Genomic DNA, 13,079 nt, shown 5'->3' on the forward strand with positions numbered 1-13,079 from the left:
CCAGTTTTTATCTGCCACACACATGGGTGGGTCCAGTCTGTTCTGCATCTCTGCCCCTCCTACCAGTCTCTATGTGTTTTTTTTTTTAAATTCCCTAGTTGTAGGACTTCCATTTAACCAGATTTCAGGTGGTTCTGAGTGGTGATTCTGCAGTTTAGTAGTAATTTTGATGTGACTGTGGGAGGAGACAAGTACCATATTTACCTATGCTGCCATCTGACCAGAAGCCAAAATGACTCTTTTAAAGATAAGCTTGAGTAATGTAAGCTGTAGGAGAGCAAAGACCTTTATTGTTTTTGTATCCTAAGTGCATCGTGTCTGTCACACCGTCGGTGCCCTGTAAATGATTGATGACTTTGCTGAGTGTTGAATGACAAAGCTGACAGAGATTTAGTGACTTATGCCAGCCAGCATTATTTGAACTCTTCTCTCTTCCCTCACCTTCCGTTTTACGTCCTTCTATCTTTCCAAAATGTCATGTGTTACTCTTCACAGCCATCTTCCCTTTAACACTTCCTCCAGTCTATTCCCCATATTGTAGACATCTTTCTAAGTGCAGAGTAGATCTGTCCCTTCCCTTACTTCTTTCTTAGGGATTACCTTAGAGATGATGCTCAGTGGGCTCCAGAATGGAGAGCTCCAGGATGTGAAGAACTCACCTCTTCACAGCCTCACCTTTTTCTTTTTCTCAAGGCTTGTCCTACCATTCATGACCTCCTTGAGGTTTCCTGATCTTGAGCCTCCTTTTTTCTGCTCCCTTCCCCACCTTACTACTTCCTTTTGCCTGATTAACTTCAAGTCATCTATCAAGACTTAATTCCAAGTCTTTCTCGATCCCCACCCATGCAGTCTAGGTTAGGTCCCTCTTGTGTTAGGTCCCTTAGTATTCTGTGTATACTTCCATTCTAGTACCTATTAAACTTTAGCATAATTATCCATTTTCTAGATTCTCATTGTAAACTCCTTGAGGACAGAGAATTGTGTCTGCTTTACCTTTGTAGCCATGGTGTCTGACATGGACCATTGTCATCAGAGCTGACTTTTATTAAAAGCTTGCAATGGGCAGATACTGTTCCAAAAATACTGGGAGTCAGTAAATCATTTAATTTTCTTGAGGCAGTGCTATTATTTATCTCCACTTTACCACTGAGAAATGGAGAGCTTAAAAGAAGCCTGTAACTCATAGTTATTACTCAATGAGGCAGGGTAGAGCCAGTTTTAACTCAGAACCTGTATACTAAGCACTGTGTAGCAATACTCAAGTAGCATTTGCAGAGTGTGTGAATCCAAGGCTAGTGTACAAGACTCTTGGCATCTAGTCCAGCATATGCCCTACCCTGTCACCTTCCTCAGATATGATCCCTTCACTACTCAGTCCCTCAAGTCCCATATTCTTAGCTAGATGGTATGAACCATTAGCTGTGCTTTCCCCTTATTTCCTTTATTTGCCAGTTCCAAATACAGGCTAGTTCTTTTATATACATATATATATAAGGGGATATACATATACATATATGTATACACATATATACTTTATATACATATATATGTTATACTCGTGCTTGTTATGTGTTATTTCATGTGACCCTTGTCATAGAATAATTTTTTTGCAGAATTGAGGCACTTACTGAAAGAGAGGGAGATGATGATTTTGCTGAAGAAGATGAAGAAGATGATGACGATGATGAAGAGAGTGAAGAAAGTGATGAGGAGGAAGAAGAAATGGGAGAGGAAGAGAAACAGGAAAATGAATACATTGCTGTTGGAGATTTTACTGCTCAGCAGACTGGGGATCTTACATTTAAGGCAGGTAGAAACAAGACCAGAACTTAACCTCAGAATCAGTTTGCATATCTAACAGAATAAGGAAACTCTTATCTGTAAACCTATGTTACATATTCCTGATAATAAGCTTTTGAACACTCAACCTGTTTAAATAAGAAATAGTAATGATTTAATAAGAAGAGTCATGAAATTTTTACCAAATTTACATGGTAGTAAAATGGTAAAAGAACAATACTCTTCTACTTATTCATTTCCATAAACATTTATTTTTCAGTTACAGTTTATATTCAATATTATTTTGTATTTTTAAAATTAATTAATTAATTTTTAGAGAGGGGAAGGGAGGGAGATAGAGAGGGAAAGAAACATCAGTTTGTGGTTGCCTCTCCCATGCCCCCCACTGGGGACCTGGCCTGCAACCCAGGCTTGTGCCCTGACTGGGAATTGAATGGGCAACACCTTGGTTTGCAGGCTGGCACTCAATCTACTGAGCCACAGCAGCCTGGTCAATTTTGTATTGAGATGTATAGCATAGTGATTAGACAATCATATACTTTACAAAGTGGCCAGGGCCCCATGACTATTTTGTAATGTCACTTTGTACTTCCTTATCCCTTTGCCTTTTTCATCCAGTCCCCCCAAATCCCTCCCCTCTTGAAACCATCAGTCTGTTCCCTGTGTGTATGAATCTGTTTCAGTTTTGTTTTATTTTTTTGTTCTTTAGATTCCACCTGTAAGTGAAAACATATGTTATTTGTCTTTCTCTTACTGGCTTATTTTGCTTAGCATAATACCTTCTATCCATGCTATTGCAAATAGTAAGATTTTGTTCTTTTTTTATGGCTGAGGATTGTTCCATTGATATATGTATAACAACTTTTTTATCCATTCATCTTTTGATGGGCACTTGGGTTGCTTTCATATCTTAGCTGTTGTAAATAATGCTGCAATGAACATAAAGGTGCATATATTGTTTTGAATTAGTATTTTGGATTTTTTATACATATTCCCAGAAGTGGAATCACTGGGTCATAAGGCAGTTAAATTCTTAATTTTTTGAGGACCCTCCATCCTGTTTTCCATAGTGGCTGTACCAATCTGCATTCCCACCAATAGTGTACAAGGGTTCCCATTTCTCCACATTCTCACCAACACTTATTATTTGTGGATTTATTGATGACAGCCATTCTGACAGGTATGAGGTGATATCTCATTGTAATGTTAATTTGCTTTTCTCTGATGATTAATGATACTGAGTATCTTTTCATATGTTCATTGGCCATCTGTATGTCTTCTTTGGAGAAGTGTCTATTCAGGTCCTCTGCCCATTTTTTAATATGATTGTTTTATTGGTGTTGAGTTGTATGAGTTCTTTATAAATTTTGAATGTTAACCCCTTATCAGATATACCATTGGCAGTTATCTTCTCCTATTCAAAGGTTGTCTTTTCCTTTCATTGATGGTTTCTTTTGCTGTGAAAAAACTTTTAGTTTTATGTAGGCCCATATGTTTATTTTTTCTTTTGTTTTCCTTGCTCGAGGAGATGTAGCAGAAAAAATATTGCTATGAGCAATGTCAGAGATTTTACTGCCTATGCTTTTTTCTAGGAGGTTCTGGTTTCAAGTCTTACATTTAAACCTTTAATCCATTTTGAGTTTATCCTTGTGTTTGGTGTAAGAAGGTGGGCTAGTTTTTTTTTTTTTTTTTAATGTAGCTGTCTAGTTTTCCCAACACCACTTATTGAATATAATGTCTTTACCCTATTGTATGTTCTTGCCTCCTTTGTCATATATTAATTGACCACATAGTCATGGCTTTATTTCTGAGCTCTCTACTCTGCCCCATGGATCTGTGTGTCTGTTTTATAGCAGTACCATGCTGTTTTTGATTGCTATAGCTTTATAGTACAGCTTATATCAGGTATCTCTGTTTTTCTTCCTTAAGATTGCTATGGGTATTTGGGGTCTTTTGCACTTCCGTATTAATATTGGGATTATTTTTTCCAGTTCTGTGAAAAACTCCATTGGCATTTTGATTGGGATTGCATTGAATCTATAGATTGCTTTTGGGTAGTATGGATATTTTAATGATATTAATTCTCCCTATCCATGAGCACAGTATATACTTCTATTTATTTGTATCTTCTTTAATTTCTTAAATTAAAAAAATATATTGATGTTAGAGAGAGGAAGGGGGAGGGAGGAAGGGGGTTTCAGAGAGAGAGAAAGAGACAGAGAGAGAGAGAAACACTAATTTGTTGTCTCACTTATTTATGCATTCATTGGTTGATTCTTATATGTGCCCTGATCGGGAATTAAACCCTCAACCTTGGCATATTGGGACAGTGCTCTAACCAACTGAGCTACCTGGCCAGGGCTCTTCTTCATTTTCTTTCTTCAGTGTTTTATAATTTTCTGAGTACAGGCCTTTTGTCTCCTTGGTTAAATTTTTTCCTAGGTATTTTTTGATGCAATTATGAATGGGATTGTTTTCTTAGTTTTCTCTTTCTGATAGTTCATTATTGGTGTATAAAAATGCAACTGATTTTTGAATTTTTTGTGCTGTGGTACTTTACTGAATTCATTTATCTGTTCTAGTAATTTTTTGGTGGAGTCTTTTGGGTTTTTTGTGTACACTATCATATCATCTGCAAATAATGTCAGTTTTCCTTCTTCCTTTCCAATTTGTGTGCCTTTTATTTCTTTTTCTTGTGTGATTTCTGTGGCTAGGACTTCCAGTACTCTGTTGAATAAGAATGGTGAAAGTGGAATCCTTGCCTTGTTTCCTATCTTAATGGAAATGCTTTTAGCTTTTCCCCATTGAGTGATGTTATTTGTGGGTTTGTCATATATGGCCTTTATTATGTTGAGGTACTTTCCCTCTTCCCATTTTTCTGAGAGTTTTTATCGTAAATAGGTGTTAGATTTTGTCAGTGCTTTTTTTGCATTTATTGATGTCATACAATTTTTATCCTTCATTATATTTCTAAAAAATAGTTTTAATATTCACAATTCTTATTTTAGGGGTAAAATTGAATTTAAAAATATTTTTTATTGTGTTGCTTTAAGAAAGGGGAAATTCTCCATATAATTGAAAGAAACCCTGATGGTTGGTGGATGGGTAAGAATGCCGGAGGAAACAAAGGTCTCGTTCCCAGAACCTACTTGGAGGTTAGTGTTTGTTGTTTATTTTTTCCTTTTCCTTCTTCAACTTCTGTTCATTTTTTTGAAAAAAATTAAGCTGTATTTTTGGATTAACTGACTAGTGAATGACTTGAGGTATAGAATTTGCTTTAATTTTTGAGGGGAAGGGCTTGGGGAAAATACTGTATGTTAATAGTCCTGGGACCTGTGATTACTGTCATCCAGGTAAGCCCTAGAATGTTATGTCACAATGAATATGCTTGATGGATTGGTACTGATCATAAAAATTAATAAGTGTTTATTATTTGTTATAAAACAAAAGTACAGTTAACTTTGTGTTAACTTCTACAAATATGTGATCCTGTGATAGGATATGAACATACTATACATTCATGTTTATAATTTATTGTTTTTTGTATTCTATGATACAGCATGGTCATTTTCTGTGCCAACATACATAATCAATCTGTCTGGATCAGTGCTGGCCAATAGATCTCTAATACAAACAACAAATGTAATTTAAAATTTTCTAGTAACCACACTGAGATGTCTTTTTTTCTGACACTACTTTTAATACCAACTACGTGGGTTTTTTTCCTGATAACAAATATGTGTTGTTTTCCACACCAATTGTCTAAAACCAACCAGGTTTCCAATAGTTCAATTCAATTGTGACACTAACTCCCAGAGGTAGTGCAGACCCCTTAAGTTACAAGCTCAATCCTACAAACTGCCCTACTTTAGATGCCAGTCACAACTCGCAAGGACCACCTGTATTTGTAAGTGACCAGCCATAGCAAGATGCAGGAGTTCCCACACCCCTCCTCAGGTTCAATAATTTGCTAGAGGAACTCACAGAGTCCAGTAAAACACCTTACTTGTGTCTATCATGTTATTATGAAGGATCCACCTCAGGAAGAGCCACATGGAATAGGTGCACAGGGAGAGGTACTGAGAGATGGAGGGAGTGGGACCTGGGTCTTCCACTCTTGCTCTGGGGCCATCCTACCAGCACTTCAAAGTGGTCACCAGACTGGAAGCTCCTTAAACCCTGTTGTTTTTGGAGTTTTTATGGAGGTTTTACTACATAGGCATGAGATTAAATTCTTGACCATTGGTGATTGAGTTTAATTCCAGCTTTTTTCCCCTCCCTGAAGGTGGGGGGAGGGTGTGATAAAAGTTCCCGTGCTTTACCCAATTAAAAAGTGGGCAAAGGACCTGAATAAACACTCTCCAAAGAGGACATACAGATGACCAACAGACATATGAAAAGGTGCTCAATGTCACTAATCATCAGAGAAATGCAAATTAAAACCACAATGAGATATTATCTCACACCTGTCAGAATGGCCATCATTAATAAATCAACAAACAACAGTTGCTGGCAAGGATCTGGAGAAAGGGGAATCCTAGTGCACTGTTGGTTGGAATGGAGATTGATGCAGCAACTGAGGAAAGCAGTATGGAGAGACCTCAAAAAATTAAAAATGGATCTGCCTTTTAACCTAGCAATCCCACTTCTGGGAATATATCCAAAGGAACCAAAAACATTAATTTGAAAGAATATAAGCACCCCTGTGTTCACTGCAGCGTTACTTATAATCACCAAGATATGAAAGCAGCCCAAGTATCCAAAAGTAGATGAATGGATAAACAACTATGGGACATTTACACAATGGAATACTACTTGGCTATAAAAAAGAGGAAAATGTTACCCTTTGCAACTGTGTAGGTGGACCTGGAGAACATGATGCTAAGTGAAATAAACCAGTCAGAGAAAGACAAATACCGTAATTTCATTCATATGTGGAGTCTAATGAACAAACTGAACTAACAAGCAAAACAGAGACAGACTCATAGATAGAGAGCAGGCTGACAGCTGTGGGAGTGGAGGGTTGGGGGTGGAGGGATTGAGCCAAAAGAAAAAAGGACCCATGGACATGGACAACTGAGTGGTAACTGCAGGAGGTGAGGGGTATAAGGGGAATAAATGGTAAAAAAAATACAGTAATAAAATATAAATAATAAAGCAGACTTACAAGGAATTTGAAGCCCCTACACACCCCTAAACAAAAAGAAACTTCCAAACCTTTAATCACACAGTTGATTTTTAAGGCAACCAGTGTCTCACCACCTGATTGGCATAACCTCAAGTGTGGTTGAAAGGGCTTATTGTGAAGAACAAAAGACACTCCTGTTAACTCAGGAAATTCCAAGAGGTTTAAGACTGTTGCCAAGAACTGGGAATAAAGACCAAATGTATATTTTCCATTATACCACACATTTTTAAAAAGTAAAAAGAAATGAGTGACAATTTAATAATATATTTTACATTATTCAATATATCAAAAATATTGTCATTTCAACATATAATTAATGCTAAAAATACTTTCCTTTTTATACTACATCTTTAAATTCCAATATGTATTTTACACTTAAATGGCACATCTCAATTTGAAGGAATTGCATTTCAAGTGTCAGCAGTCACAGGTGGCAAGTAGCTGCCATACTGCATAGTCCATGTCTAGATCATCTGTATCAATGGTAGAACAGTACTCCAGCTTCATAGAGATGGACTTTTAGGTTGTTTCCAACTTATAATAGCTACCAATTATGTGGCAAAGAAACTATGATTAGTTTCCACTCTGAGTTACAAGAGATCCTCAGATGGTGGCTTAAATAAGGTAGAAGCACACTTCTGTCACAGAAGGCAGAAGTGTGGAGGTAGCAGTCAAAGGGTGCTGAGGCCCGGTCTAATGTTTCACTCTGTGGTTAGGTGGGGGACAGCTCTTCCAGGAGTATCTTTGCAGTTTAAGTTGGCTGCTAGACCTTTAAATGATTCCAAGCAGCAAAAGAGAAGGAAAGGAGAACATGAAGTCAAAAGGCCTGAGCTATCATCTTTTTTGAAACCATTTCCTGGAAGTTACACAAAAAACTTCCAATTATACCTTGATCAGAATTTAGTTCTTTTTGGTCTGGAGTGCCTGGAGCAGAGGCAAGGGCATAGGCAGAAGTGGAGGTGCTTTGAAAGATGCTACTGCCAGAGTGTGAAATTTCTCAAAATTGAAATTAATAAAGGATATAAGATCCAGATCTCCAAGATGGCGGCCTAGGTAAACATGGCTTGGCTCGTCACACAAACACATCAGAATTACAACTAAACTACAGAACAACCATCACTCAGAACTTGCAGAAATCAAGCTGAATGGAGGTCCTACAACCATGGAACTAAAAAAGAAACCACATCCATCCAGACTGGCAGGAGGGGCAGACACTCAGAGATGTGGATTGGGCTGGTCTCACACCCATGTGTGGCAGATAAAAATCATGTGGTGGATAAAAATTGTGAGAGAGATCTCAGGCGTGAGGGGTCCCAGCCCCACATGAGGCCACTCAGCCCAGGGTTCCAGTGCCTGGAAGAAAAGTTCCTGTGGTTTCTGGCTGTAAAAACCAGTGTAGATTATGTCAGTAGAAGTAACTGCTGGAGGCAGTTCCTCTTAAAGGGCCTGTGCACAGACTTACTCAGACTCACTCCCACTGAGCTCCAGTACCTGGGCAGCAGCTTAAAAGGTACCAGTAGCATGCAGGGAGGAACTGAAGTGTCTGGCATCAGGGTGAGAGCTGAGGGCCAGCTTTCTCCAAGATAGAACTGCTGGCAGAGGTTATTGCTTCTATTTGAGTTCTCCCCCCTAAAGAGCCACAGAGTATGGCAGGCACCATATCAGAGACTCCATCAACCTGGTTCACACCATTTGTGTTGCCCTGGTGATTTCCTAAGTCTCTACCCCACCCACTGACCTGCCCACTTAAGTGGTTAACAGTGCCTTTTCCATACAAGTGACTTGTCTTGACACATGATTCTGATCTTCCTGAATCCTCTCAAACAAGCAGCAGCTGGCATTGGTTCACAGCCTATCCTTCCTAGGGTACCTCCAAGCTCAGCACAAGGAGCAGCCAGCTGCTGATTGCTTTATAGCTTATGCCAAGTGGCCCAAGACAGAGCACAAGGGGCACCAGAGTCCAGCTGAAGTGAGTCCTGCTGAATTAAGCCCTGTTCTGTGGAGTGAGCCCATGCACAACTGATCCTCCACAGATGGTGGAGGTTGGTGGTCAGTGGTCACAGCCAGTTCTTGTATGCAGCTCCTTGGCCTGGGTAAATCACTCCCATTGACCTGCCAACAGAAATCAAAGCTCAACTATAACAGGAGTGTGTACTAAACCCACACAGAAGGCTCACCTCAATTACCTAGCTTGGGTGATAGGGGAGGCTGTGCCACTGGATCCTATAGGACACCTACTACATTAGGCAATGCTACCAAGACAGGGAGTCATAGCAGCTCTATCGGATATATAGAAACAGATACAGAGAGGCTGCCAAAATGAGGAGACAAAGAAGGATAACCCAAATGAAAGAAGAGAACAAAACTCCAGAAAAAGAACTAAAAATGGAGATAAGCAATCTCCATCAGATGCAGAGTTCAAAACACTGGTTATAAGTATGCTCGAGGAACTTATTGAGGACCTCAGCAGCATAAAAAACGTCTAGTCACAAGTGAAGGAAATACTAATTGAAATAAAGAACAATTTACAGGGAATCAACAGTAGAGTGGTTGAAGCTGAGAATGAAATCAATGATTTGGAACATAAGGAACCAAAAAACAACTAATCAGAACAACAAGAAGAAATAAGAATCCCCCCAAATAAGGATAGGGTAAGGAGCCTCTGGGGCTACTTCACATGTATCGACATTTGCATCAGGGCGGTGCTGGAAGGAGGAGAGAAAGAGCAAGAAATTGGAAGTCTATTTGAAAAAATAATGACAGAAAACTTCTTTAACTTGGTGGAGGCAACAGACATACAAGTCCAGGAAATGCAGAGAGTCCCAACAAGATGAACCCAAAGGGGCCCACACCAAGACACATCACCATTAAAATGCCAAAGGTTAAAGATAAAGAGGGCATCTTAAAAGCAGCAAGAGAGCCCTGGCTGGTGTGGCTCAGTGGATTAAGTGCCAGCCTGCTTACTGAGGGGTTGCTGGTTTGCACTCCCCCAGTTGGGGGTGTATAAGAGGCAACTGATCAATGTATCTCTTGCACATGGATGTTTCTCTCCCTCAAAAAGAAATAAATTTAAAAAGAAACATTTTTTAAAGCATCAAGAGAAAAGCTGGTAGTTTCTCACAAGGGAGTTCCCCTAAGACTGTCAGCTGATTTCTCAAAAGAAACTTTGTAGTCTAGAAAGGGACTGGTAAGGAGTATTTGAAGCAATGAAAAGCAAAAACCTACAACCAAGATTGCTCTATCCAGCAAAGCTTTCATTTAGAATCAAAGGGCAGATAAAGACCTTCCCAGAGAAGAAAAAGCTAAAAGAGTTCATCATCACCAAACCATTATTATATGAAATGTTAAAGGGACTTATTTAAGAAAAAGAAGACCAAAACTACAAACAGTAAAATGGCAATAATTACATATCCATCAACAATTGAATCTAAAAAACAAACTAAGCAAACAGCAGAATGGAAACAGAATCACAGATATAGAGAATGCTGATGGCAGCTAGGTGGGAGGAGGATTGGGGGAATGGGTGAAAAGGTGAAGGGTTCAAGAAGCACAAATTGGTAGTTGCAGAATAGCCATGGGGATGTAAAGTACAGTATAGAAAATGGAGAAGCCAAAGAACTTATACACATGACCCATGGACATGAACAGAAGTGTGGGGATTGCCTCAGTGTCTGGGTGGTGGTTGGTAGAGGGGGGCAAAGGGGAAAAATTGGGACAACTGTAATAGCATAATCAATAAAATATAATTTACAAAAAGAATTTAGTTCCTTTCAGCAACTAGCTGCAAAGAGGGATTGGAAACTAATTTTTTCACCAGCTCCTTGCTAAAATGAAGGATTCTGTTAGAAAAGAAGAGGTGGAGATTCAGCAGTAGACAACATTCGGACTCTGTAATGTCTGTAATTGGAAAGGACTTCCCCATCTCAGGATTATTTTCTTCTAATGCTTTTAGAGTTCTTTTATTTCTACCTTTACTTATTTGTTTTTATTTGAGTATATTCCATCTGGAATTAATTTTGATTAAACTTGCTCTCAACCTCTATCCTTGTATTTTATTCAAACTGAAGTGATCAACCATGTGTTGAAATCTTTTCCCCACTGAATTTTTGAAAAATATTTTATTTATTTTTAATTTTAGAGAGTGGAGAAGGCAGAGAGGAGAGGGAGAGACATCAATGTGATGCTTCTTGTACGTGCCCCAACTGGGGACTAAATCTGAAACCCAGGCATGTGCCCTGACCAGGAATCAAAGACCTTTTGGTTTGTGGGACGACCCTCTAACCAACTGGGCCATGCTGGTCAGGGTTCCCACTGATTTTTGATATGCCCATCATGTAAATTTCTGTCTACACTTGAGTCTCTCTGAAAGTCTTTTTATTGTTTTATTTTTGCATTACATGCAAAAACACCTCATATTTCAATCACTTTTCAGCCCTGTCATAAAGAAGGCCCAGAATCAAGTGAAGAAGGCAGTGAAGGAGATGTGGCTTTGAGAGATGAGACAGCAGAAGGAACAGAAGTTAAACAAAGGTACAAAGGCCTGAGGGAATATCAAAGTCAAATAAATAAAAGGTTTAGGGAACTTTGTTTATTTTTAACATTGTAAATCAAGAATTTTTTGCAGTGAAGACAACTTCCAGTTTGTGAGCTGCATTTGCTTGTCATATAACTTTTTGCTTAAAGATCATCACTGCTTTAATTTTGTGATTATTCTGTCTTGGTTTCATCTGAATACTGTTAGGTTTTCAGAACTTACTCACAGTTATGTGCTTTGTTCTTTGATTAATGAAGTTCCCTAACCAGGTGAATAGGCATAACCTGTCTGTGCACTCACCTTGCTGTTTTGTCTCCCAGAACTGATTCTCATTGGAGTACTGTTCGAAAAGCTCTCTCAGAGGTTGGTATCTCCCCTCTTGTCAATGATGTCTCGCTTTGTTACCTAAGAGTTCTGCTAGAGTTCAGATTCAAAACCAGATAGGGACTTTGGAAGATAGCATTGGATCTTAGCATAGGGTACAGTGCATAGAATGTCCAGAGCACAAAACATGCATTTCTGGCTTAGTATGCCTGTGCTCCAAGTAGCATTTCCCATCAGGTCCTTTTTCTAAGAAGAGTGGAGTTGAGGGCTTGGTAATATCTCTCACTGATTCTACCTGAATTTTCTATCACTTGGGTAAAGACTGCTTTTAAAATTAATTAATATGAAAAATTCCAGAAATATCAAAAAAGTAAGAAACTATTCACCATCCTAACATTTAAAAAAATTACATAACAAAATGAAATTTACTCCCTGCATAAGTAACCACCATTAACAATTTGGTAACTATTTTTCTGACTTTTTATCCTGGGGCTCATGAGTATGTGTGTGAGTGTGATGTGTGTGTATGTGTATATATATATATATATATATATATACCAGAAGGTATATATGAAGCATTGTACACAGGACAGTGATGCCTTAGTCCCCTTCAAAGCAGGCACCTTGGGACCTCACACAGTTCTCCCAGTTGCCATCAGCTGCCTGTTATATTTTCCTGAATCTCAGCAATGTCTGAAATCTCTTCCATTTCAAAGGTGATTTTAGTTTTGGAAAAAGCCAGTAGTTGCAAGGTGCCAAATCTGGGCTGTAGAGGGTCTGAGTCACCTGGGTGATTTGATGTTTCACCAAAAAACCACACTAGACGTGATGTGTGATCAGGCAAGTTGTCATGATGAAGCTGCTAATTGCCAGTTGCCCATAGCTGCAGCCTTCTGAATCACCTGACTAGTTTCCACAGAGGAATGTTCAAGTTTAACACAAAATTTGTTGCTGTACTCGCTCAGTCATTTTGAATGTGACAGCCACACAGTACACATGCTCAATGGCATCTACCACCCCTACTGACTAGTACAGTGAAGTCGTCATTATTCATGCATGTTTACACATGTGCATTCCAGTCCACTGTCCTTACCTGCCAGGTTACATTGACATCATGCAAACCCTTCTTGTTATGTTAACAATGTGTGGACTTTTCTGGACAGATCTGTGTGTGTATGTGTGTGTGTATATATATATACACACACACACACATGCACACACATAACATGTATA

General features: G+C 38.8%; 1 protein-coding gene across 4 annotated transcripts in view; it reads left to right on the forward strand.

Moving 5' to 3' along the window:
- The window catches only part of NPHP1 (nephrocystin 1), a 74,259-nt gene that overhangs the window by 16,863 nt on the left and 44,317 nt on the right, over nucleotides 1–13,079 (forward strand). For 2 of the 4 annotated variants that reach the window (XM_036028331.1, XM_036028330.1), the window contains exons 5-8: nucleotides 1,614–1,806; nucleotides 4,854–4,955; nucleotides 11,421–11,518; nucleotides 11,843–11,885. In XM_036028331.1, coding sequence (XP_035884224.1) covers nucleotides 1,614–1,806; nucleotides 4,854–4,955; nucleotides 11,421–11,518; nucleotides 11,843–11,885 — 436 coding nt within the window. Of the gene's footprint in view, nucleotides 1–1,613; nucleotides 1,811–4,853; nucleotides 4,956–11,420; nucleotides 11,519–11,842; nucleotides 11,886–13,079 lie in introns of all 4 variants that reach the window. The other 2 variants (XM_036028332.1, XM_036028333.1) reach the window with 1 other exon arrangement.

This window comes from Phyllostomus discolor, chromosome 6 (genome assembly GCF_004126475.2).
Source record: "Phyllostomus discolor isolate MPI-MPIP mPhyDis1 chromosome 6, mPhyDis1.pri.v3, whole genome shotgun sequence".
NCBI lineage: Eukaryota > Metazoa > Chordata > Mammalia > Chiroptera > Phyllostomidae > Phyllostomus > Phyllostomus discolor.